Source organism: Pseudopipra pipra, chromosome 19 (genome assembly GCF_036250125.1).
Source record: "Pseudopipra pipra isolate bDixPip1 chromosome 19, bDixPip1.hap1, whole genome shotgun sequence".
Taxonomy (NCBI): Eukaryota; Metazoa; Chordata; class Aves; order Passeriformes; family Pipridae; genus Pseudopipra; species Pseudopipra pipra.
Window position 1 is genome coordinate 690,406 of NC_087567.1, and position 24,726 is coordinate 715,131.

General features: G+C 46.4%; 1 protein-coding gene and 1 long non-coding RNA gene across 4 annotated transcripts in view; one reads left to right on the forward strand and one right to left on the reverse strand.

Moving 5' to 3' along the window:
* The window catches only part of LOC135424399 (uncharacterized), a 95,048-nt gene extending 77,968 nt beyond the window's left edge, over positions 1–17,080 (forward strand). For all 3 annotated transcript variants that reach the window (XR_010435184.1, XR_010435185.1, XR_010435186.1), the window contains 2 exons: positions 13,817–13,933; positions 16,940–17,080. This is a non-coding gene — a long non-coding RNA (uncharacterized LOC135424399). The remainder of the gene's footprint in view (positions 1–13,816; positions 13,934–16,939) is intronic.
* On the reverse strand, positions 2,898–24,677 carry LOC135424396 (myosin heavy chain, skeletal muscle, adult-like). The gene is made up of 39 exons (XM_064675595.1): positions 24,603–24,677; positions 23,106–23,354; positions 22,873–23,016; positions 22,625–22,781; positions 22,024–22,051; positions 21,814–21,925; positions 21,636–21,728; positions 21,443–21,506; positions 21,252–21,350; positions 21,048–21,151; positions 20,823–20,961; positions 19,752–19,870; positions 19,501–19,650; positions 18,814–18,984; positions 17,150–17,459; positions 16,967–17,043; positions 15,218–15,305; positions 15,001–15,118; positions 14,603–14,726; positions 14,017–14,153; positions 13,671–13,926; positions 11,588–11,830; positions 11,306–11,482; positions 11,076–11,221; positions 10,898–10,988; positions 10,421–10,810; positions 8,489–8,615; positions 8,196–8,314; positions 6,843–7,039; positions 6,308–6,491; positions 6,056–6,221; positions 5,768–5,892; positions 5,265–5,573; positions 4,961–5,164; positions 4,547–4,672; positions 4,283–4,453; positions 4,090–4,194; positions 3,871–3,966; positions 2,898–3,172 (listed from the first exon to the last, which is right to left on the reverse strand). The coding sequence occupies exons 2-39, from the start codon at positions 23,310–23,312 to the stop codon at positions 3,020–3,022; spliced, it is 5,826 nt and encodes a 1,941-aa protein (XP_064531665.1). The 5' UTR covers positions 23,313–23,354; positions 24,603–24,677; the 3' UTR covers positions 2,898–3,019.
* Between the last annotated feature and the right edge of the window lie 49 nt (positions 24,678–24,726).

Below are 24,726 nucleotides of genomic sequence, written 5' to 3' on the forward strand. Positions count from 1 at the left end.
CTGAGCGCCCTGGCTGCCTTTGAACCCTTGTGCTGTGATTTGCTCCCAGTCCGTGGGCCCGGCAGTTGCAGCAGGTTTAAAGCCCCCCGGCTGAGTGAGGCCGAGCGGCTGCTGTGCAGAGGAGCAGCTGCCCAGAGGAGGGTCCCGCGATGGCTCCAGGCTGCCATCGCCTGGCAGTGGGGCCTGGAGCCGAGGGGGAGATCGGGGCTGCCCCGCTGAGCTCCCTGGGACTGACAGGGGCCGGGTGGGGCCGGGAGAGGCTCCCCCGGCTCCCCCCGGCAATAATTCCATCGTCTTTCTGCCCAGGATCCCTGAAGGAACTTGTCTGTCCTTCCGTGTCGGGTGACAAGGCCCAGGCTGAGGGTAAAGCTGATGGGGCCGAGGCCGCCAGAGCAGCAGCGCCAGGGCTGAGGCGACAGGCACAGCCCGGGTCCAGCTGATGGCCCTGGTCTGGGTGTGCTCTGTCCGGTGGCCCCGGGGCCGGAGCCGGCAGGGACGGGCTTTCCGGAGCTCTGCAGAGGGCCCGGGCAGTCGGGCTGCAGGTGGGGCTGGGTCTCCATGAGCACCGTGTCACGGCCACCAGCCTGGCCAGGGCTCCTCCTTCAGCCCAGATCCTGCCGTGGCCCTTGAGGGATCTCTCGGCTTCGGCCCTACAGCCTTCGCTCAGCGAGTCCTGGGAAAGTACAGCTTGAGCAAAGGGATATGACCCCTGCAGCGCTGCCGAACCTGGGAGCAAGCCCTGCCTCTGCCTTCTTCCTTCTTCCTCACTCAGGCTGGGACTCCAGGGTGGAGTCTGGAAAATGCTGCATTTTCAGAGCTACAGCCCAGCCCGCCTTTTCCATGGGTAGGTTTACAAGAGGGGGGATGCCCCCTCGACCCCAGTGAGCCCCAGCTGACTGCTGGAAGTACCTGGGCAGCTGCTGTGTTCCCTGTGGGACAGCACGTCCCAGGAGATAGGGGAGAGAACCCAGGTGCTGGGTTGGCACAGCACCGTTGCACGGGCTCCAAAGGGGCCACTCTGGATTCAGACTCTGAGCAGGGAGAGCACGCTCGGGCCGCAGTCTGACGTTTAACCTTTCAGCTGGGAATGGAGCTGTGCTGGAGCAAGTCTCCCTGGGGTAAGAATAGCATCTGCTGTCTTGGGACACAGCACAGTTGTCCAGCTCCTCCACGGCAGCACATGGCACTGAGACACAGAAGGCAGCCTACCCTCCCAGGAATGTCTCAGGCACTATTAGTGGAAGTGAATCATGCCCACAGACAGGCACGACCCTGAACAGGAGTCTTAGGAGAGCAGGGCTATTTTGGGCCTTTGTCACTGCAGAGGAAAGGAGACACATGATGTCTTCACGTAGCTGCCTGCTTCATTTTCAGCCACGTGTGAGAGCTGGAGAGATAGCAGAGAGCATGTAACTGTGTGCAAGTGAAAGGGGCAGGAGGCTGGAGGAAGAAACAGTCTAAAGAAGGCTGTGGTAAGTCAGAACAGACACAGTTATAGCCCTTGATGTGAGAGCTGCTTCTTCAGTGACTTGACTGCCTTTTCACACCGGTGCCCTTTGAGACAGCGCTTTTGGACAAGTCATCAAAGAAACTCTCCAGGTGTTCCACTTGCCAGTAGGGCCAGGGCTCACTCCTCTCTTCCCTCTGCCTGGCTTTGCTGGCTGCATTCCTTCATTCTGGTGACACATCCTCAAGCTTCCTCAGTTCAGGCAATGAGAGGCAAAGGATGGTGCAGGGTCTGTAGAGCAGGGTTTCAGAGAGTCTCAGAAGTTAACGCTTGCACCAGCCATTCCAGCTAACAGGGATACTCATGGATGTTGTGTGCCATCTAGACTCTACCCAGCCCCCCCTGAAGCTTTGGAGATGCCTGCAGGTGGGACTGCCACCCAAGAGGAGCAGTCAGCTCACAGGTGGGCTTGGGCAGGCAAAGGCTAAGGCCAAGAGGCCCTGCCTGTGGTGGCAGGTCAATGCATGCTGTGAGACATTGTCAGAGAGGACTAGTCTGGCCAGGTGTTAGGTGGCTTTCTTAAGGTCTTTGTGATTGAAGGCTGAGGTTTGCCCCTAAACAACCATCTCCCATTGCTCTCCGCTGAGATACAGCACTGACAGCACTGACAGAAGTTCTGCTCACCAATGCTCACAAGGGACAGTAATGGGAGGAAGGAATGGAGGGCTGCACCCATCTGTTTTCTTCTTTTCTCTTGTCTGAGACAGTGCCATGTGCAGCCTGTTGTGCAGGAGGTGCCAAGGCTGACCTCTGAGGTGATTGTTGAGGAGGTGTGTTGGTGCATGTGCTGTGCGAGAGGTGGGTACTAAGGAAGAGTCCTTCCAGCACGGGGCCCCAGGCGGGGCTCTGCTGTTTGCCCACTAAGAGGAAACTGGGAGCAGGTGGTGGCAGCAGCTGAGGGGATCCAGGGTAAGGGAGATTGCACAATGTAGAGACACTGTCAGTACGAAGTGACTAAAATTGTCTCTTTCAAGGGACTGTTGGTCCTTGACGGTGCAGTGCACTGTAACCTCTGATTACTTAGGGGTAGGTGTTTAGAGTTTGTGAGTGGCAGCATCAGAAACATGGGCAGGGAAAGGAAAAAGGACAGGGGATCACCCTCTCTTGCCTCTCCCATGGGAAGGAACTTGTGCTGAAAGGACAATGAGAGAAGCATTAGGAGCACGTGAAGGCAGGAGCAGGACAAGGAGCTGCTGGAGAAAAAAGAGAGCGCAGGCTGGATTTTCAGGAGTCTCCACAGGAATGGCCAGATTCTAAGTTTGCAGGTCCTCAGTCCAACATTTGCATCAGCTCCCCTTTCCTAACCAGGAAAAAGTAAGGAGTCTTCTTCTCCAATGCAATATCCCGAGTATGGTGAGAAAACCAAACCCAAAGAAGGCACTGGTCATGGTGTGTTTGCAGAGGAATCTACTCTTTATTCACTAGACACTGAGGTGGGTACATTGCAGAAGGAAGTGACAAAGGGTTCACACTTTGTGCAGCCCGCAGGTCACTTTGTACCTCATGACAATCTCACTCTTCCTCTTCTATCCTCCTATGAAACTCCCGACTCTTGGCTCGGAGCTTGTTGACCTGTGACTCTGCAATGTCAGCCCGTTCCTCGGCTTCCTCCAGCTCGTGCTGGATCTTGCGGAACTTGGAGAGGTTGACATTGGAGAGCTGCTCCTGGGAGAGAGAAGGAGTTGGTGGTGAGGAGCAGGGGTGTCACTGCTCCTGTGCCTTGGCCTGGGGGAGGGCACAAACTTCCATCCACCACCCACCACAGCTTATCCGTGAGTCTCAGTGAGATCCTTGAAAACTCCTCAGTGCCCCTCTCACAGACCCTCCTCACTGAGTCCAGAAGCCTTTGTCTGGGCTGGGCTGTTTGCCACAGTGAAGAAACCACGCTCAGCCAATCATAAATTCAGGGACTGCAGGATTCCCTCAGTTCCTCCCTGAGTGCTGCACGCCCAGAAACAGGCAAAGGGTCCCTGCACAATTCTAAGAGCTGAACGCAAAGTGGCTTGGGAGGATACTTCCAACACCTTCTCTGTCTGCTATCAAAAATTTGAAACTAAGTTATTTTCAAAACTTCTTAATGTACTGTACTATCCTTACCATTAATAAGACTCCTTCTTACAGGCTGCTTTGTTGTCCTGATGCAAAAAATGCTGTGTGCATTTGCCCTCTTATTAGTCTTGTTAGTGACTCATTGATTTCATTCTCCAAGGCGAGGCTGATTTAAGAGCCTTTCAGAGAACTTGAAGAACTCCATTATTGACCAGTGACACCTTCCAACTTTCTTCTATTGGGCCAAGCTTCCTCAGTGGCCAAGCTACCCTCTTGGAAAGTGTTTCTTGCCAAGCACTCAGAGTGATACTTACAGCCTCCTCAGATTGTCTCTTGTAGGATTTCACCTTCATTTGCAGCTTGTCCACCAGATCCTGTAGCCTGAGAATATTCTTCCGGTCTTCCTCAGACTAAAGCAGTTGGCAAACAGGAAAGAGTGTGAATTGTTTCCCCCACTATGGCAGGTAGCAATTCCCCTTGGCAATCAGGTGCAAACACTTTCAGTTTTTGCAGATGCCCACAGGGGCCAATACCTGGTAGGTGAGTTCCTTCACTCTCCTCTCATACTTGCGCACACCCTTCACGGCTTCAGCGCTGCGCTTCTGCTCAGCATCAACCTCCCCTTCCAGCTCCCGCACCTGCAATGAGAAGCCCGTCCCTGCAGCTTCCCTGGGGGTGTCTCTCCAAGGGACGGGGTCACTCATGCACCAACACAGCCCTACTCACCCTGGCCTCCAGCTTCTGGATTTGCTTCTTGCCTCCCTTCAGGGCCAACTGCTCGGCCTCTTCCAGACGAAGCTGCAGGTCCTTCACTGTCTGGTCCAGGTTCTTCTTCATCCTCTCCAGGTGGGCACTGGTGTCCTGCTCCTTCTTCAGCTCTTCTGCCATCATGGCCGCCTGAGCAGAGCAAGAGGTCAAAGCCCTTGTGAGGCTGGAGACATTTTGGGGAGAATACATCCCCCATCAGCAATGAAAGGAGCCCCGACTCACATCTGTGATGGCCTTCTTGGCCTTCTCTTCAGCATTGCGGGCCTCCTGGATCGTATCCTCCATTTCGCTCTGAATCTGAGAAATGTCTGTCTCCAGCTTCTTCTTGGTGTTGATCAAGCTGGTGTTCTGTGCAACAGGAAGGACATGGCAAGATTTTTATTCTAAGGTCTGCAATAACAAACCTACTGCCTGAGCCAAGTCTTTCCCGTTCCATCGGCAACTGTGAATGTGGAATTCTTTGTACAGTGGTTGTTTACGTAATGCCAGTGGTGGGCTCGGGTGATGGACACTGAACATGCCTTTCCTGGTGGACAGCAGTAGAGAGGCCATTCCGGTACTGCCTGTCCCCTGGTATATTCCAGCTCTCTGGGTTTGTTAAGTGTCAACACGGCTGCCTTTGCTCCTTGCCCTGACCTGGGTATGGAGGAGCTGCACACGTTCAGTGGCATCCAGGAGCTCCTGCTCAGCCACTTTCCTCGACCGCTCCGTCTGCTCCAGGGCTGCCCGTAGCTCCTCAACTTCAGCCTGCAGCAGGTTTGCTCTGCGCTCCACCATGGCCACCTGCTCCTTCAGGTCATCCTGGGTCCTGAGAGCATCGTCCAAATGGATCTGGGTGTCCTGTAAGAGAGACAAGAGGAATTACATGGTGTCAGTGTGCGCTTGAGGGCCAAAAATGTCGGGGATCTCATTTCTCTTTCTGCAGCTCTGCTGAACAGACCTTGAGCACTCCCTGTGTGTTTCTCAGGTTCTTTTGTGTCTCTGCAGCCACACGGTTGGCGTGGCTGAGCTGGATCTCCATTTCATTCAGGTCTCCCTCCATCTTCTTCTTCAGCCTCAGGGCTTCATTCCTGCTCCTGATCTCAGCATCCAGGCTGCTCTGCAAGGACTCCACAATTCTGAGGTGGTTCCTCTTCAGCTGGTCAATCTCCTCATCTTTCTCTGCTATCTTCCTGTCAATCTCAGACTTCACCTGGTTGAGCTCCAGCTGCAGGCGCAGGATCTTCCCCTCTTCATGTTCCAGAGAGGCCTGGACAAGTGGACACAAACATGGGGAACACTGATAAACCTACTGCTTTGCTTTCTAGGGAATTAGAGAATATTCCAGGAAATCTCAGCTGGCTTCCCTCCACAGCCAGAACAGAGCAGAAGCAAGGCCTTTTTAGCATTGTTTCTGCCTTGCTCACACATTTAGTGCAGACAGCAATGATTCTGGCCAGGTACCTCAGCTTCCTCCAGAGCAGCCTGGATTTCAGATTTCTCCTGCTCAACTTGCTTCTTGACTTTCTCCAGCTCATGAATTGCCTTTCCTCCCTCCGCAATCTGCTCCGTGAGGTCGGAAATCTCCTCTGTGGGAACAAAGAAAAAAGGCTTGCTCAGGCCCAGAGCAGAATGGGAAGGGCCCTGTCCCACCAGGGTGACAGGCATCTTTGCAGAGCTGCAGGCACAGACCCCGCAGCAATGCTCAGCTGGTGAGAAAGCCCATCCCGGAGCAGAGGGCCAGGGACTTACGCTGCAAGTTCTTGTTCTCCCGCTTCATTGTTTCCAGGTGGTCCAAGGACTCCTCATAGGCATTCTTCATCTTAAACAGCTCCGTGCTGAGGGAGCGGGACTCCTTCTGGGAGGCCTCCAGCTCAGCCTGCGTTTCCTCATACTTCTGCTTCCATTCTGCCAGGATCTGAAGAGAAACGGGGCGTGAGTAGGGATGTGGCCATCCAGAGGGGAGGCTCTGCCCAGGAGTCCCAGGGCTGGAGCCCAAAAGACCTTGTCAAAGTTCTTCTGCTTCTTGTCCAGAGCAGCGCAGGCTGCATTGGATCGCTCCACATCAATCATCAGGTCCTCCACTTCATTCTGCAGCCTCTGCTTTGTCTTTTCCAGGGAGGCACATTTGGCATTGACAGCTTCGACGTGTTCCTCTGCATCCTGCAGGCGCTGTGCCAGCTTCTTCCTGGGAGGAGATGAGCACAGTGGCAGCTTAGAGCTTAGAAGGGAGTCAGTTCTGCACTACCATGAGAGGGCAGTTGGCCACTTTGGAGGGTTTGAGCTGAGCACTTTTCACAGATCCTAAAGGATCTGTCCTTTCTGTGTGCATTAGGCCTGTCTTTGCACTTCTAGCCCTAAAGCCTATGCCTTCCCTTCCAATATACACTTTTTTCCTCCTCCCCTCTATCTGCTTTGCACACAAAGACAGTATATCCCTGCCTTCATCCCAGCCCTGTCTCAGCCCACTCAGAGACTTCCATTTCCCTTGACCGCTCTCAGTCTTCTGCAGTCATTTCTCATCCCACTCCCCACGTACTTGGCCTCCTCGAGCTCCTCCGTGCGCTGAATCGCGTCCGTCTCGTATTTGGTTCTCCACTGGGCCACTTCGCTGTTGGCCTTGGACAGGGCGCGCTGCAGCTCCCCCTTGGCTTCCTGCTCCTCCTCATATTGTTCCCGGAGCAAGTCACAGTCGTGGCGAGCGGACTGCAGGGCGTGGGCCAGGGCGTTCTTGGCCTTGGGAGACAATTGGATGGGGACAATTAATTTCCTGAGAGACAGAATGTGATGGTTTCAGTCTAGGCCTTCCTGGAAACCAGCTTGTAACCAGGAGGGAACTAGGAGGGTGACCAAGGAAGTATTCCATGCTATTCCTTTACGTAACCCAGGGTATAAATAAGGCATTGATAAGAGAGTTCGCCCTCTTTCCTCTCCGGCGAGGTTCGAGAACGGTGGGTCCCTGTTTCGGTTGGGCTTATCTGGAGCCGAGGCCTACAGTGACTGCCGTTATCTGCCACGCGTGAGGGGAGAGCCAAGGACCGTGTCTGGCCATCCTGCCTGTTCGAAGGGAAGTGGTGAGATTTTTGCTAGTTTGCCTTCGACTGGCTGTTTGACTTGTTCGGTCCTTGCCCCTTTTTGTCCTTCTCCTTTTTTTTCCCCTCCCCCCCCTTCCCCCCCCGGTGTGTGGTATTCCCCTTTCGTGTATCTGTCTTATATATAAATATACATATATATATATATATATTTTTTTTGCTATAGCTTTGGCTGCTTGGTTTTTCTTCTTTTCCCTCTCTGGGAGGCGGGTCCTTGTTGTCGAGTTTCGGGGGACTTGGCAGGAAGCCAGCTCGAAACTTGTACACAGCAGAATGTTAACTTCACGAAAGTGGTTGAAGAGTCTTTCCATCTGACATTTAAAGTCAACCCAAGGGAAAATGGCATGTTGATTTCACATTTAGAGAACTTTCTTATCTCTTCATTCATTCTAATGTAGAAAGTATTCTCAGGAGAGATGATGGATAATTCTAAATGACAACTGTAAATCAGGAAATTGTTGAATCCCTTTAAATATACTCTAAATTTTCAGCTTAGAAAAATAGACTAAGATGGACAATTTATTTTTAGATATATCTCAATCATTTTTTATATGCCATTATAAATCTGAATAAAGACCTAAAAATGTTTTTCTGTCTTAGTATTCAAATTGGAGAGGATGTCTTCCTCAATTTCCCTTCCCACAGTAGAGATTAAGGTGGCAAAATTGTCCATCTTGTTTTATAGCTCAAAAATGAAACTGATGTGGCTAACATTCTGATTTTATGCGAGAGTAGGAAATATCCTGAAAGAAAACAGAACCTCAGTCCAAAGTCAACACCCTTACTGGAAGTACATTTACCTTTATTTCTTCCTCTAAATGTCTCTTTAGTTCCTCAATCTGTTGAGTGAATGCCTGTTTGCCTCTGGATAGCTGAGATATCAAACCATCTTTTTCTTCCACTTGGCGTGAATATTCACCTAAGAAAGTTTACAGACAGACTGCAATTTAAAATCAATACTAAGTCAATGTGTCTTTTAAGCACTGTATAACAGATCACAGAGACTAGATCAATTTGAGCAAAGCTTCATTCCTTTTTCTTTTATCATTAATTACAGGTTGTCCCATTCCAGAGGCATGTGGGGGTATGTTACCTGCTTCTGTCTGCAGACGAGCTCTTTGAGCATTGAGGTCATTGATCATGCGCTGATGCTCTTCTTCCTTTGTCTTAATCTCACTCAGCTGGTCTTCCAGGGTGCGGCACATCTTCTCCAGGTTTGCCTATGTATCAGTCACAAGAAAATATATATAAAAAAATATATAAGTAAATATATATATTATATCTATATATCTATCTATAAGAAAATAGAGTAAATGTCTTGATCCTTCATTCTTTACAGGAGGAAAATGTATCCAGAAGATGCAGTTTACATGTCTGGGGACTATGTGCATACACCCATAGTTAGAATAGAATCATAGAATCATAGAATCGATTGGGTTGGAAAAGACCTTCGAGATCATCGAGTCCAACCCTTGGTCCAAATCCAGTCCATTTACTAGATCATGGCACTCAGTGCCACGTCCAATCTGCGTTTAAAAATCTCCAGGGATGGTGAATCCACCACCTCTCTGGGCAGCCCATTCCAATGCCTGATCACTCTCTCTGTAAAGAATTTTCTCCTGATATCCAACTTAAATTTCCCCTGGCAGAGCTTAAGCCCATGCCCCCTTGTCCTATTGCTGAGTGCCTGAGAGAAGAGACCGACCCCCACCTGGCTAGAACTTCCCTTCAGGTAGTTATAGACAGTGATGAGGTCACCTCTGAGCCTCCTCTTCTCCAGGCTAAACAACCCCAACTCCCTCAGCCTCTCCCCATAGGACTTATGCTCCAGTCCCTTCACCAGCCTTGTTGCTCTTCTCTGGACCCGCTCCAGCACCTCAATATCCTTTCTGAACTGAGGGGCCCAGAACTGAACACAATACTCAAGGTGTATTGTGTACTCCTGGTGTACTCTCACCAACGCAGAGTACAGGGGAAGGATCACTTCCCTGCTCCTGCTGGCCACACTATTTTTGATACAGCACAAGATCCCATTGGATTTCTTGGCCACCTGGGCACACTGTTGGCTTATGTTGAGCTTCCTCTCAATTAGTACCCCCAGGTCCCTTTCTGCCTGGCTGCTCTCCAGCCACTCTGTGCCCAGCCTGTAGCGCTGCATGGGGTTGTTGTGGCCAAAGTGCAGGACCCGGCACTTGGCTTTATTGAACTTCATCCCATTGGAATCAGCCCATCTCTCAAGTCTATCCAGATCCCTCTGCAGAGCCCTCCTGCCTTCCAGCAGGTCGACACTCCCTCCCAATTTAGTGTCATCAGCAAATTTGCTGATGATACACTCAATCCCCACATCTAAATCATCAATAAAAATGTTAAACAGGACTGGGCCCAACACTGATCCCTGGGGAACACCACTGGTGACCGGCTGCCAGCTGGATGCAGCTCCATTCACCAGCACTCTCTGGGCCCGACCCTCCAGCCAGCTCCTAATCCAGGAGAGGGTACACTTGTCCAAGCCATGGGCTACCAGCTTTTCCAGGAGTATATTATGGGAGACAGTGTAAAAGGCCTTGCTGAAGTCTAGATAGACCACATCCACAGCCTTCCCCTCATCCACCAGGTGGGTCACCTGATCGTAAAAAGAGATCAGGTTGGTCAGACAGGACCTGCCCCTCCTAAACCCATGCTGGCTGGGTCTAATCCCTTGTCCATCCTGAAGGTGCTGCGTGATTACACTCAGGATGATCTGCTCCTTAACCCTGCCAGGCACCGAGGTCAGGCTGACAGGCCTGAAGTTGCCAGGGTCCTGCTTGCAGCCTTTTTTGTGGATTGGGGTGACATTCGCCAACCTCCAATCATCTGGGACCTTCCCAGAGAGCCAGGACTGTTGGAAGATGATGGAGAGCGGTTTGGCAAGTTCTGCATATTAGATTTGGAAAAATCACTTATAACCTGATACTAGTTAAAAAAATATAAAATTAAACAAAATCATCACATTGTTCCCAAATTCCTAATAAAAATACTTGTGTACCTTGGCTTTGGAGACAGACTCTATATTACTGGCTAAGTCATCAATCTCCATCTTGAGCTCGCTCTTCTCCTTCTCCAGCTTCTGCTTGACGCGCTGCAGGTTGTCGATCTGCTCCCCCAGCTCAGCTGTGCTGTCCGCGTGCTTCTTGCGCAGGGCGGCAGCCGTGGCTTCGTGCTGCAGCGTGGCCTCTTCGAGGTCCCGGCGCATCTTCTGGAATTCTGCCTCCCGCTTCTTGTTCATCTCCACCTGAGCTGCCGTCGCCCCTCCTGCTTCTTCCAGGCGCTCGCTGATCTCCTCCAGCTCCCTGGACAGGTCAGCCCGATGCTTCTCTGCTTTAGCACGAGAGGTTCGCTCGGCCTCGATTTCCTCCTCCAGTTCCTCAATACGGGCCTGGAGAACACGAGGGACCCTTCACACCCGTGCCCTCCTCCTCCCTGAGCTGAGCCTGGGGCAGGCAGGGGAAGGGCAGACACTTGCCTGCAGCTCCTTGATCTTCTTCTGTAGTTGCATGCCCAGAAGTTGTTCATCCTCAATTTTGCTCTGGATCTGGCTGATTTCAAAGTCTTTCCTTTGGGCAAAGCAAAGTGGGTTACAGCTCAAAGGAAGAAGACAAGAGCTGCAGCCCAGCACTGAGGTGCCCCAGGGCCACACTCACTTCTTCAGTTTCTCATCCAGCTGCTGCTTATCATTCTCCAGATCCATGATGCTGTCCTGGGCCAGCTTCAGGTCTCCTTCCAGTTTCCTCTTGGCTCTCTCCAGGTCCATGCGCAGTTTCTTCTCTTGCTCCAGGGACCCTTCCAGCTACACAGAACAAGGCCATGAGTGCTCCACCAGCCAGCTCAAACTCCATACCTGTCTGTTCCTGCTGTGTGTCCGTGGGCTTACATCGTCCACTTGCTGCTCCAGCTTGGTCTTGGCTTTGGTCAGTGTATTGACTTTGTCCTCCTCTGCCTGCAGGTCATCCAGGGTCTGCTGATGGGCCTCTTGGAGGGCTTTCTTCTCTTTTGTCAGCTTGGCGATGGTCTCGTCCAAGGCTGCCATCTCCTCTGTGAGGTTTTTCACCTTTAGGAAGAAGGGAGCAAGTGTAAATCAAGGAAGTAGATACAGAAGTCCTGGAAGAGCACGGGGCTCTTTTCTGGAGTGTGGGTGAGATTTTCTGCCTCATACCTTGTTTTCAGTGGCGTGCTTTTCCTTCTCCACCTTGGCCAGTGTTAGCTCAAGGTCATCAATATCTTTCTTCAGCTCTGAACATTCATCCTCCAGTTTCCTCTTCTTGGCTGTCAGCTCAGCATTGATTTCCTCCTCATCCTCAGCCCTTTCAGTCACTTCTTTAACTTTGGCTTCCAGCTGGATTTTGGTTTTGATGAGCTGGTCACACCTTTCCTCGGCATCAGCCAAAGCATCAGCTTCCTGGTGGGAAAATGCCATTGTTAGGGATACGCTTTTTGAGGGAATATTGAGATTCTTACCTGCATAATTCTGAGTCCTAGATAGCAGTTTTGTATTTAAAAATTTGATACATGTTCCAATAAAATGACATATAATATAGAATTGATTTTATATTGTTAGTTTTGAAACAGACTGGTTTTAAATCTTAAACCAAGTAAAATCCTTTTCAATCTACCTCAAAACTTGAGTATTTATATATTTGCGCAGGGTACAGAATCCAATCTTATCCCACAGTATCAAACACTGGAACAAAGTGCATAAATTCGGGTTTAATCATAGGAATATCTCCCATGTTTGTGAAGTTCTGAGTGATAATCATATACCAAGATGCATATAAATACTGAAGACACAATTATCTTGACACCATTCCTGTATTTATTTTTTTTCCACCTTACTCTCTTTCTGGAGTAACTGTTTCTGATTTATATTTTCAATACCATTGCCCCAAAATACTCAGTATCTGTCAGCCTTGTCTCTTCTCTGTGCTACTGTCATCAGCTAAGAAGAAAAAGACCTGCTGGAAAATTTGCCTCCAGGCTTCTTTTCTGCAACATATGTCCTGTGGTATTTGTTATATTTTGTCTCAGGTTTCAGTCCAACAGAAAAAGTATGAAAGAAAAATAGTAATATTAGCAGTGCGTGGATTCTTTCATCTTTTTACAGCTCAAGACTCTTTAAAAAGGGGAGCGTGTGGCTTTTTCTATATGTCACATATGCTGCATAGTATCACTTAGAGGAGTCAGTCTTTTCTATTCTGTGACTGATTTAATTTAGAAAGCACAGAACTGTAACACCGCAGATGTAGCACGTGATTTTGTGTAATGATTCCTAGTGATGTAGGAGGGCAAGTGAGAATATTAAATTCTCTTTCCTCTTAGTTAGTTCAGTATTATACCATAGTAAAGTCTGTTACTATCCTGACTATTCAAGCCACCACCTAAACCAGAAAGAAACAAGTTATCTTGTTCTACTGGAGAATAAGGAGAGGAAAGTTATGTCTTCTTAAGTTGTCCTGAGAATTCTTAATTATGAGTGTGTAAGGAGAGGCACACTCAGTTTTGGAGACATAGGAAAAAAGTACTAGCAAAACAAACATTTTACAAAGAAAAGTTTCTTGATTGTTCTGATATAAGCAGAAGGGCAGTGAAGGCAGTGGAGGATCAAAAAACAAGTCCTATAAGGAGTGGCTGAGCAAGCTGGGTTTGTTTAGTCTGGAGAAGAGGAGGCTCAGGGGGAACTTCATTGCTCTCTACAACTGTCTGAAAGGAGGGAGTAGTGAGGTGAGGGTTGGTCTCTTCTGCCATGTCTCAAGTGAAATAACAAGAGAAAACAGCCTTAAGTTGTGCCAGAGGAGGTTCAGATTTGATATCAGAAAAAAAATTTTCACTGAAACAGTGGTCAGGCATTGGAATAAGCTGCCCAGGGATGTGGTAGAGTCACCATCTCTGGAAGTGTTCAACAGGAGTCTGGATGTGGCACTTGGGAATACGGTTTAGGAGGGATTATGGTGGTGCTGGGCTGATGGTTGGAGCAGATGATCTTGAAGGTCTCTTCCAGCTGTGATTAGTCTGCGATTCTGAGAAATGCTAAGAGAGCTCAGCATACATCATAGAAAGTCTCATCCAGGTAATATGCTGACAGTCCTTATTAAAGCTTGTAAGAGCTTGTAAGAGCACCACTTAAAGAATCAAAATTGAACTGAGCTAAATTGTAGTTTCTATGTGTCTTTTGAAAGTGTAATTGTAAATATCAACTTGATAGTCACAGCAGAGTTGGGATAAAACACGCTGGTGATACTCACAGCCTGCACTTGGAGCTGCAGGTCATTTTTCTCCTGCACCAGTTTCACCATTTTTTCCTCCAGCTCCTTCCGCTTTGCCTCAGACTTCGCAAGTTCTTCCTTAGTTTTCTCAAACTCTTGTTTCATGTTGGCCATCTCCTTCTCAGACTCTGCACTCTTCAGCAAGGGCTTGATCTTGAAGAACAGCTTCATCCAGGGCCAGTGTTTGACATTCATGAATGCACGAATGTTGTACTGGATGCAGAAGATGGACTCTCTGAAAGGTAAGTCAAATTATTATTCAATATTTATACTGTGATGACACAATAAGCCAAGTAGGGTGAACCTGATTTGAAGAGAAGCCTACCTTCTCTCCACCATTCTCTGGTACTCCACCCTCATCAGGTAACCCCTGCATCTGGCCTGTGTGCGAGTGATGAGCTGTGCCAGCTTCTCATCCCTCATCTCCTCCAGGAGGCCTACGAGCCCAGCTTTGAAGAACACCTTAGGTAAGAGCATGAAAATAGGTGCAGTGTATGTGCTTGTTCAGGGTAACCTGATGCCCTTCCCCCCATGACAGGCACTATGGGAAGTTAAGAGAAGGAGCAAAATCACAAAGAATATATGTAGTGCCCGACTCTTTTGTAACTCTCTTCTGGTTACCTGCAGTTGAGGAACTATAATAGCCAGATATTTTGCTTTTACTTGTATTAACCCTTGATTCTTTCATTCTACAACTTTGTCTTAAATTAGGAACACTTATTTAACCCTTAATTAAACCATCCTATGGCAATGAATTTCAGTTTATTCAAATGTTGAGTAAAAAACTACTTGATTGATTTCTTTTACATACACCATTGGATCATTTCACATACTATCTGGAGTAACTGAGTGTCAGTCTCAAGCCATGCAAACCAAAAACCCATGGTACTTGAAGCAAGCAGATCTTATACCTTAGTGTGACCAAATTTGTACTGAGTGTGGTCTATATCAATTGATCCAAGAAGTTTCTCACAAGCCTTCTTGCTGTCAATGAACTGTCCCTCTGGGATAGCACTGGCATTTAATACTTTGTATCTGAGGAAGAAAATGGAAAGATTTGCTTTGGACTCAATGATCTTAAGGGTCTTTTCCAACCTAAATGATTCTATAATTCTATGAATATGAAGAGGTCTGTTGTTGAGACCAACTGGCTGCTACGTGGAAAGAAAGAGTCTAAGAACAGTTGAGAATGTAACAGCACTTATTAAACTGAAACTGTAGGGAAGGCTTTAGGCACAGGAGGGAAAAATTAAATTTCACAAGCTACTCAAGATGGGCGAAGTGATCCAGTAAGGGGATGAAGTCTGACCTCTGTTTAAAATCTGCATACAGGACTCTGTTGGGAAATCCTTTCCTGCAAATCCTGATCCCTTCCAACACGCCGTTACAGCGCAGCTGGTGCAGCACCAGCTCATGCTCCATGGCACCTGAGCAATGCAGAGCACAAATACACACCATGTTCTGTAACACACAGAGCAAGGGCTGCACCATACAGAGAACATTCAATACATATGTAAGCCTCTTACCAGGTGTTTTCGTTTCATTTGGGATGATGCAGCGCACAAAATGGGGGTGGGTGCTCCTCAGGTTGGTCATCAGCTTGTTTAAATTCTCCTGGGAGAGTCATTAAGAAAAGTTGATATTAGCAAACATAATTTCTTCTGTAAGCATCAAGCCCTCTGAAATGAGATGTACACAAGTGAGCAGAACCCTGAACTGAAGCCCTCTGCATGAGGTTTTCTGACTTTCCACAGATCTTTGCTGTTATTAACTTAATGTATGAAGTTATTCTGAGTAATCTGTAGAAAATATTGTACTCTTAAACATAGAATTGTAATACATTTCACCTACTCTAGTGGAATGCCTTTATCAGAAATTATATCCACAGGATGTACCCAGAGAGATAAAGTAGTACTCCTATGAGGCAATGAGTGGGAAGCATTCTGCAGGAGGCATCAAAGCTGGGTCATATGGAGCACACTACATAAAACCTTCGTGTTTTCCCTGCTAAAAGCAAAAGGAACAAAACCAGTTTTATATGTCTAGAATATACATTTATCTTGTATGGCAAAGTGAGATGAATCCCATCCCTTGTTTTGTAATTGATATTTGTATAGTTATTTATAAAAAATTATTGTCTATAATTAGGGGAGAGAAGTAGGTGCTTCTAGAGGACACCGCAAAGCATGTAAATAAAACAGAGAAAACATTAGGATGCATAAACAGTAACATGTCTAAACAAGAGGGATAGTGGAACAAAATTTAAAAACATAACAGAAATGCAACCCAAATGCACCAAATAATAGTTCTCTTACAACATTACTCTCTTACAACATTACCTCCTAAAGTCTTATGACCTTTAGACATAGACTTTTTGCATTATTTTTAAATGATACAGGCAGTACAGCTATGATAATTGCCCCAGAGGGTGGTTGGACATCGAACAGCCTCCCCAGGGCAGTGATCATGGCCCCAAGACTGCCAGAGCTCAAGGAGTGTTTGGACAATGCTCTCAGGGACAAGGTGGAATAGTTTGGGTGTCCTGGGCAGGGCCAGGACTGGATGATCCTGATGGGTCCTCTCCAGTTCAGCATATTCTACAATTCTATGATTATTTTTTGGGGGGCATATACACATGCCCATGTCCTGTTTCAGAGCACTGCCTAGAGGCTGTTAGGTGATGAAGAATCATACGACAGCAGACCTGTAGAAGAAATTAAGCAATATTAAGAAGGGAGGCATACATGAAGGATGAAAAAGGTAATACCTCAGGAGAGAGATGTATGGAGCAGTCAGGAAGCAAGACTTGGTTATGACAAAGGACTGTGAAGTATCGACATCTTAAAAATCCATAACTCAAGGAGTGATAGTATTTCAAGTATAAGAAATTGATCCTTGAGTCAGACAGAAAAATTAGACATATAAATGGAGTAAACAGGTCAACAGTGGCCAGCATGTTGTAAAAGGGCAATAACAGCTTCTGAAGCCAGAGGCGTGCATCTGGAGGAAATCTGGTCTATTTTAATTATATTTTAGACATTTTTTCTATGACATTCTTCCATCTAGAAATATCATCCTCGGACAAGTGGGCAAATAGAAAAGCTGTGCATTCAGTGGAATGGAGTACGAGTAGATTACACTGGATTTATTCCTAGTAAAATGTGGCCCAAGAACTTCAGGATCTTTTAAAAGAACTAAGCCAAAAAAAGACAAGCCATAGTGATTGGTGAGTTTACTCCTTATCTTAGGAAGAAAGAGTGAAGACTCTACTGTACCCGGAAAAGAGCCGAGACAGTCTGGAAAGAAGAACCCTTCTTCTTGGCACCTTTCTTGCCTGCACCACTGGCCTCGGCTAAATTAAAAATAAATAAAACAGATTTTAGATTTTTGCTTTTGCCTTTTATTATTCCTTTTTGTAAGCTGTACATCAGTGAAAATATGGGATTCATAGAACCAACCTGCTTCTGCTCCACCATAGTTGGCAAAGAGTAAGGCCAGGGTCTTGACAGATGATTTCTGGTACAGCCCAATGACAGTTTCATTCAGGGGGTCCTTGTTCTTCTCCAGCCACCCAGTGATGTTGTAGTCCACTGTGCCAGCGTAGTGCACCAGGGAGAAGTGGGCCTCAACCTTGCCTTTGGTAGGCTTGGGCTTCTGGAAGTTGCTGGACTTGCCCAGGTGCTGGTCATAGAGCTTGTTCTTGAAAGAAGTGTCAGTTGCCTTGGGGAACATGCACTCCTCTTCCAGGATGGAGAAGATGCCCATTGGCTGGGAGAAATCACAAGGGAGACAGATTGTAATTTAGCTTTCAGGGCAATAATGACCTTCATGTAGACACAGTAATGGAACACAGATTGAGATACACATCAGAAAATATTAATATTTAATTACATTTTCTTCTAGAAAGTGGGATTGAATACATGGATATCTATATTTTTAATACAAAATTAACTATAAAGAATAATAGAAATTAATTTAGTTTGTGTGGAGAATGTACTTTATAAAATCAGAGCACTACCTTCTTATGCGGTGGGATTGAGAGCAAAAACAGAAGTATTAGACACATTGAACATGAGCCAAAAATACACATTGCAGCACAGGCAGCCAACTCATCCTCAGCTGCATTCTGTTGCTCATGGGAGTCCATCCTTCCTCTCTAATCAGCTCTGATGAGAAACATCTGGAGTGCTGTTCTAGCTCTTGGCTACTCCCATGGATGTAATAGAGTGAGCCCAGTGACAGGCCACAGATATATTTAAATGATCGGAACATCTGACATGCAAAAATAAGCTGACAGGACTGTCCTGCATGGAAATGAGAAGGGTCTGGGAGATCTTATCAATCTATATAAATACCTAATGGGAGGGAGAAAAGAGAGAGCTCAGTGATGTCCTGTGATAGGACAAGAAGAAAGAGGCATGATCCTCTAAATTCCATTTAATGAGAAGAAAAACCTTCTTTACTGTGAAGATGGTCCAGAGTTAGAACAAGTTCCCTGAAGTATCTGTGGCATCTGCACCCTTGGAGATATTAAAAATCCAACTCGACATGGTCCTGAGTAAACCGCTCTAGCTGACCCTGCATGAACAAGCGGGTAGGGTTAAGTGATGCCCAGAGCTGATTCTGTGTTTCCAACTACTCATCATTTGCCAGCAACTGAACTTGCCATCTCGTGTGCAGTACAACTGCCTTCACACTGTTAGTCAAAGGAGGCACCTGCAAGTGTGACTGTGTACTGACAGTTATTTATGTGTGTCCATCCCCTGCGTCCATTTTGAAAAGATGCAGCTGTTCTGCTGTACAAGCACTCTTGTCAGAGCTGAAAGGTGAGGAGGGCACACTGACCTGGAAATTGGCTCTAGCTGGTTTGGAAGAACACTCTTTTTGGGAGTTAAACAAACTTTTTGTGCTTGGAAAGAGATCAGTACAGACTTGCTGCCACAAGTCTGCCACACATCTGCCACGATCTCCTTCATTTCTCACTTAGCAGAAAAAGTAAACTATGGGGCAAGGTATTTTGAATAAGAAAAGCAGAATACTTGCACAGGAACATAGAAGATCCCTTTGAACAATGAGACCACAGAGTTTTTCTGCATGTAACTCATTTGAACAGGTAGGATACCTTTTCAATGAGCTCAATGCAGGCAGCCAGGTCCATCCCAAAGTCAATGAATGTCCATTCAATTCCCTCCTTCTTGTACTCTTCCTGCTCCAGCACGAACATGTGGTGGTTGAAGAACTGTTGCAGTTTCTCGTTGGTGAAGTTGATGCACAGCTGCTCAAAGCTGTTGAACTGGAAATAAAATAAGAAGGATACATATTGAAAGATGCAGCAATAATTGCAAAAACTCCTTTAAAACTAAGGAATGGAGTTATCTTGGCTTCATTGTCCATCCTGTGCATTTCTTCAATCTGCTTTGTGACTACATAATGAAAAAGAGAAAGGCATCAAATTAATTGTCCACAAGGAATTTTTTTTCATTAATAAAGTTGTGAAGATATAATATATACCAAGTAAGTTACAGGAAGAAGAAACACAAGCTTAGGACTATCGTGGTGTACATATTTTTATGTTATCTTGTCCATGACTATATAACCAAGGAATTTTTCTGATTGGACCATTCTGTACTTTTGAGTTTTCACATCTTTAAATAAGACAAGTCTTTTGAAAAGTCATTTTTTAATTCATAACAAAAAAGAAAAATAACACTAATCATCTGATAATATTATGTCTTCTTTAAAATGTGTCTCAAATTGATCATAACATTCAGCTATCACTTCCAAGTAGCTCTTACTGAATCTTACTTACATCAAAGATCTCGAAGCCAGCAATGTCCAGCACACCAATGAAGTACTGCCTGGGCTGCTTCGTGTCCAGCTGTTGGTTGATGCGAACAACCATCCACAGGAACATCTTCTCATAGACAGCCTTTGCCAGGGCACCCACTGAATTATGAACCTATAGGAAAAAATAAATGCCTGGCATTACCATACAGGGCAGAGGAAAATCAACAGGATATTAATTCTAAACATGGTTAGAGGCTAAAACATGTTTCTTACCTGCTGTGCTGTTTGACCCTTAGTCACATATTCATTCCCCACCTTAACTCGGGGGTAGCAGAGGGCCTTGAGCATGTCAGCTGAGTTCAGGCCCATCAGGTAGGCAGCCTTGTCAGCAACTGAAAAGGCAGAGGAAAAAGGAAGAATTTAACATCCAGTAAACTTTGAATCCTGGACTGGCCTTCCCAGGATTCAGCCTAAAGGCTGCAGGGTTCAGATTTCTGTTCTTTGAAAACTTTTGATAGACTCTCATAGAGGGAATCTTGGCAACTTCACACTTGTCATTATGCATATTGAGCTTTTCTAAAACAATTTATGTTTTAAAATCTTCCCTGGAACATGTAGAAAGTGATGATGTTTCCAAAAGTCTCCTGGCACTGAATTGAAAAATGAAGCTTGTTAGTCTGAAAGCTCTTAGTGCGCCTACAGCTCAGGAGCTGCAGTGACAACAACCAGGTACTGATCTGCATTCAGGTGATCTAGACCACACAATATTTAGAGTGGAACACAAAGACAATATCTCTGTTCTCTTTCAGATCCAGAACCCTTTCTGAGCTTTTGTTTCTGATGTTCAGTAAAACTAATTGGGCTTCATCCTGTTACCTATGGTGCTCCCCACCTCCTGCCTTGTCCTTTAGCAACAGGAGGTGTTGCTCACAGAATTGGAGACAGAGGTTGTAGGTCCTGTGCCCACGAAGGAGAGGAATCAAATACACCTCTTACAGCTGCCTTCCCCTAGTGTTGGATAGGGGAAGACAAATGGAAACGCAGTCCCCTCTCATGTTAGAACTGAATCACTGGGCTGTTTCACAGTTGCAAGCCACATTCCAACAAAGGCATGACTAAAGGAACATCCATCACTCCTGACTTCCTGGAAGTTTACACTGATAACTGTTCATAGCATAAGATACATAAATCCTGAAATAAGGGAACTTGGTGTACTGAGGACAAGGGACAGGGTTTTTTTCCTGGCTGACTAATTTTCTTGGGATCCCAAAGTCCAATAATTAACAACTTTTGCTATCTTCCACAGTGGCTTACAGAAGGGTTAATTATTGAGCTCAATAATACCTTCTGTGCCTTCAGGCTCTGCCTGTTCCTCTCTTGGTTTCTGCTTGAACTTCAGGTTCCCATAGTGCATGACAGCCCCTGTCAGCTTGTAGATGGCTGTTCTCTCATCAGCAGTGAAACCCAGGATGTCAATGGCACTCTGATAATACAATCAGCAAAGTGAAATATTTGTGTGTTATGTGATGTATGACCTATGCCTGTTGACTTGTTTTGTACGTTACTCACATCTGTTGCCATTAACTCCTCCTTGTCGTCAATGCTGGGAACACTGATCTCACCTTGACTCACAAAAGGGAAATCATAAGGGTTGGTGGTGATGAGGAGCATTTCTGAAAAAAAATGTGTACGTGGGTTAAATTTAATACTTTTGTAAGGTAGTTGAATCTTGCTCAGAGATCTTCCTTCAAAAAACTCAATGATGTCTCCTACCAATTAGCTCTGGCTTCTTGTTGGACATGATCTGATAAAAGATGTGGTAGCTTCTTTCCGCCTTGAGCTGGAAAGTGACTCTGGACTTCTCCAGCAGATCTGCCCAGGAAGGTTGAAAGAGTTAGGCACAGCAATGCACATGGAGGTGGGAATTTGGGAAGGCATTGGACCAGTCCAGGAGAGTCTCTTACAAGTTTCAATGTCAGCAGAAGCCAGTTTGCCTGTGGCCCCAAAGTGGATTCTGATGAATTTGCCCTGTTAAGGAGAAGCAGCAGCATTTCAGCCTGTATGGTTTCTTCTGACATCTCCTTTACATGGAGACCTGCTCAGGCATCACTTGCCCTGCCATGAGAGGGAGAGATTTTGTCCAAGTCACCAACTCACAAAGCGCGAGGAGTTGTCGTTCCTCACGGTCTTGGCGTTTCCAAAGGCCTCCAGCAGTGGGTTGGCGCTGATGATTTGATCCTCAAGCGTCCCCTGCCGAGGGAAAATTACTCATGGACTGTGTTGAGTCAACAGGGCAATGACAGCCCAAGTGCCCAGTCTGTTCTTCCTGACTCACCTGCATTTTGCCTGACTGCTCCTCCTTTTTCTTCTCCCCGCTGGCTGCAATTGTTGCAAAGTACTGGATGACACGCTTTGTGTTCACAGTCTTCCCGGCACCGGATTCTCCGCTGTCAGAGCAAGGAGAGAAGCAGAGAGCGTGTGGTCAGGCAGGAGGGGCCCTGGCCCTGGGCAGCCCCTCAGGGACCCGAGCAGGGGGTGTACGTACGTGATCAGGATGGACTGGTTCTCCCGATCTGGGGAAGAGGCACAATGAGAGCTGTGTTAGCAACTCACCTGGGTAACCCTAAGCTGAATAGAAGTAGAGGTGTAAATAGAAGCTGGGGATTCTTCAGAAAGTCTAAGACTACCCAGTTCCCTTCTAGGTCCTAACAGTATTAAGAATAAGCCCAAATGGATATATTGAAGAGTCAGGGGCATCTGGACCTAAGACAAGCTATGTATCAATTTGCCCTTGACATAGTTCTCATCAGGAAATATAAATGCATTGCCTACCCATGTTCAAAATACTGGATTATATGGAATAATAACTTTCTTATCAGTGAAAAAATGTAGAAAACTTAGTCAAGCACTATTTCTTGTACTGTGCAGTGGGAGAGTATAGAATTTTGTACAATAAAGTGAAAATAATACATTATAGTGAGTCTATGCATGCTTTTGGGTCACTTTCACTTGAAATTATTTGCTATATAACTCACTCAAGTTCACAGTCATGCAGCTCTGTGGTGGTTTTAGCTGGCTTGTCACGTGTCCCAGTGAGATCAGCAGGGTTTTTGATTAGATGGCTGTGAGGGAGGTCAAGCACTCACCAGTCAGCATGAACTGATAGGCGTTGTCAGAGATGGAGAAGATGTGTGGAGGGGCCTCCTGGCGCTTCTTCCCTCGGTAGGCCAACACCACCTCCGGGTTGTACACGGGCAGCCACTTGTAGGGGTTGACAGTGACGCAGAAGAGACCCGAGTAGGTCTGCGAGGAAGGGACACAGCACGTTGGCTTCCCCTGGGCCTGGCAGAGCAGTTCCTCCAGCTGCCCAAAGGAAGCTGCTGCTGCCACTTACGTAGATCATCCAGGCTGCGTAACGCTCTTTGAGGTTGTACAGCACAGCGGGTTCGTGGAGGTGGGTCATCATGGCCATGTCCTCAATTTTGTCATACTTGGGAGGGTTCATGGAGTAGACCTGATCTTCCTTCACAGTCAGGGTCTATCAGAGGCAGGAGGACATGCATGGATGTCAGCTAAGAACCCAGAGTGGGAAGAAAATATTGTCCTTCAGGCTTGTTTTTCACTCACCTCTCCCCCTTCAGTCTTGACAGTGACTTTCCCTGATTCCCTGCTCTGAATTGTCCCTTTTACAAAGGATTCTTTAGGATGAGCCACAAAGACAGATGACTTGGCATCAAAAGGCTTGTTCTGGGCTGCAATTCTCTCCTTTTCTGACTTTCGGAGGTAAGGAGCCGCCTCCCCAAAAACAGCCATCTCAGCATCTCCAGAGGCCATGGCTGCTCTTTACTTCTGCTGAGGATACGTCAGCAGATGGCTCTGAGGAGAAAAAATATGGCACTGATTACTTACATTTTTTCAAGATTTGGGAAAATGTTATATCCTGTGCCTTGGTTTCTCTTCATACTCTATTTTAACATGAGATAAGTAGAAATTTAATTTTACATCAACTTAGAAAATAAGGGGCTTTCATGCAGTCTAGGTCTTCAAACACTCATTAATGACCTTTTCAGAACTATGGGTTTGGTGCTTTAAGAATACTGTGCCTGTAAGACGAGTGAATTTGTTAAGGAAGTTTCACTAAGACATCACTATTAGGCAAATTCATTAAAAGGATGACCAATGAAGTAAAACTACTGAAAAACTGTAGTGCAGGTGAACTACAATCTTGGAAAACATTGAATCTGTGGAACATTTACCTATTAAATGTAATGGTAATGCAAAGGTAGTGGGAAATTAATGAATGTTGCTAATGAAGTTGTCAACTGAAAAAGAAAAGAAGGGCAAGCTTTGTGACCTTTTAATATTCTGCTACAATTTAATTTGCTGTACACATTTGTTGTCATTCACTACAACCCCTAAATAATTTCAGCCCCAAAATTCTGACTTAGGTGAAATAAAATTCAAGAATTGAAATTGGAATTGCCAAGGCTGTGTTAAGATCCCAAATAAATACCTACTGAAAAAAATCCAGGAACAGGTGAGTTCTCAAATGTAAAAAACAAAAAAGAGGGTATTTCTTCAGATGATGTATTAAATGTGTAGGTACCTAAATTTAGCCAACTGCATTTGAAAATTCTCTAGCTACATTAGTAAAATTTATACCATCTTTGTTCATTAGGTAATAAATATATTTTTTTGTCTGGAGTAAGAAAATGGGTAAGAGAGTTCTGGCACTTTACAAAGGTGGTTAGAAGGTGCGTTTCCTCAGATGATTTATTAATTAATAATTATTGGGTAGAATAATTATTATTGGGTAGAATACAGGATTTTGCACTTTTTCCTACTGTGCTTATCTGGTCCCATTCTCCTGCTGCCATAGCAAAGCTGGGAAAGCAGCGCACCTTGATTTCTGTAAGGTCAAGTAAGCAGAAGTGAAGAACATCCCCATGGGCATTTTCCGGTCTATCATCAGTGTTCAGAGGCTTCAAACGTAGCATTTGGCACCCCCCCTTTCTACTGCAATCCCACCAGGTTTGCACAAAGGGTGAACCAGTGAGCCTGCCAGAAACCCCATCCAAAGGGATCTGTCTCTGCCCTCTAAGAGTCAGTAAATCAGGTTCTTACCTCCTGTGACACCAGATGGGTGGCTTGCAGGCTGGCAGCTGGTCAGTGCTGTAAAACAGAAATGGCAGTTCCCTCATTGCTGCTGCACAGAAATCCAGAGTGAAAACGTGCAGATGCCGTGAGA

Coding starts and splice junctions, on each gene's coding strand:
- LOC135424396 (XM_064675595.1), bottom strand. CDS start 23,312: ATGGCCTCTGGAGATGCTGAGATGGCTGTTTTTGGGGAGGCGGCTCCT. Junction 23,017..23,105: donor TCAAGACTGAAGGGGGAGAG/GTGAGTGAAAAA, acceptor TGCCTCTGATAG/ACCCTGACTGTGAAGGAAGA. Junction 14,154..14,602: donor ACAAATTTGGTCACACTAAG/GTATAAGATCTG, acceptor CTCTTACCTAAG/GTGTTCTTCAAAGCTGGGCT.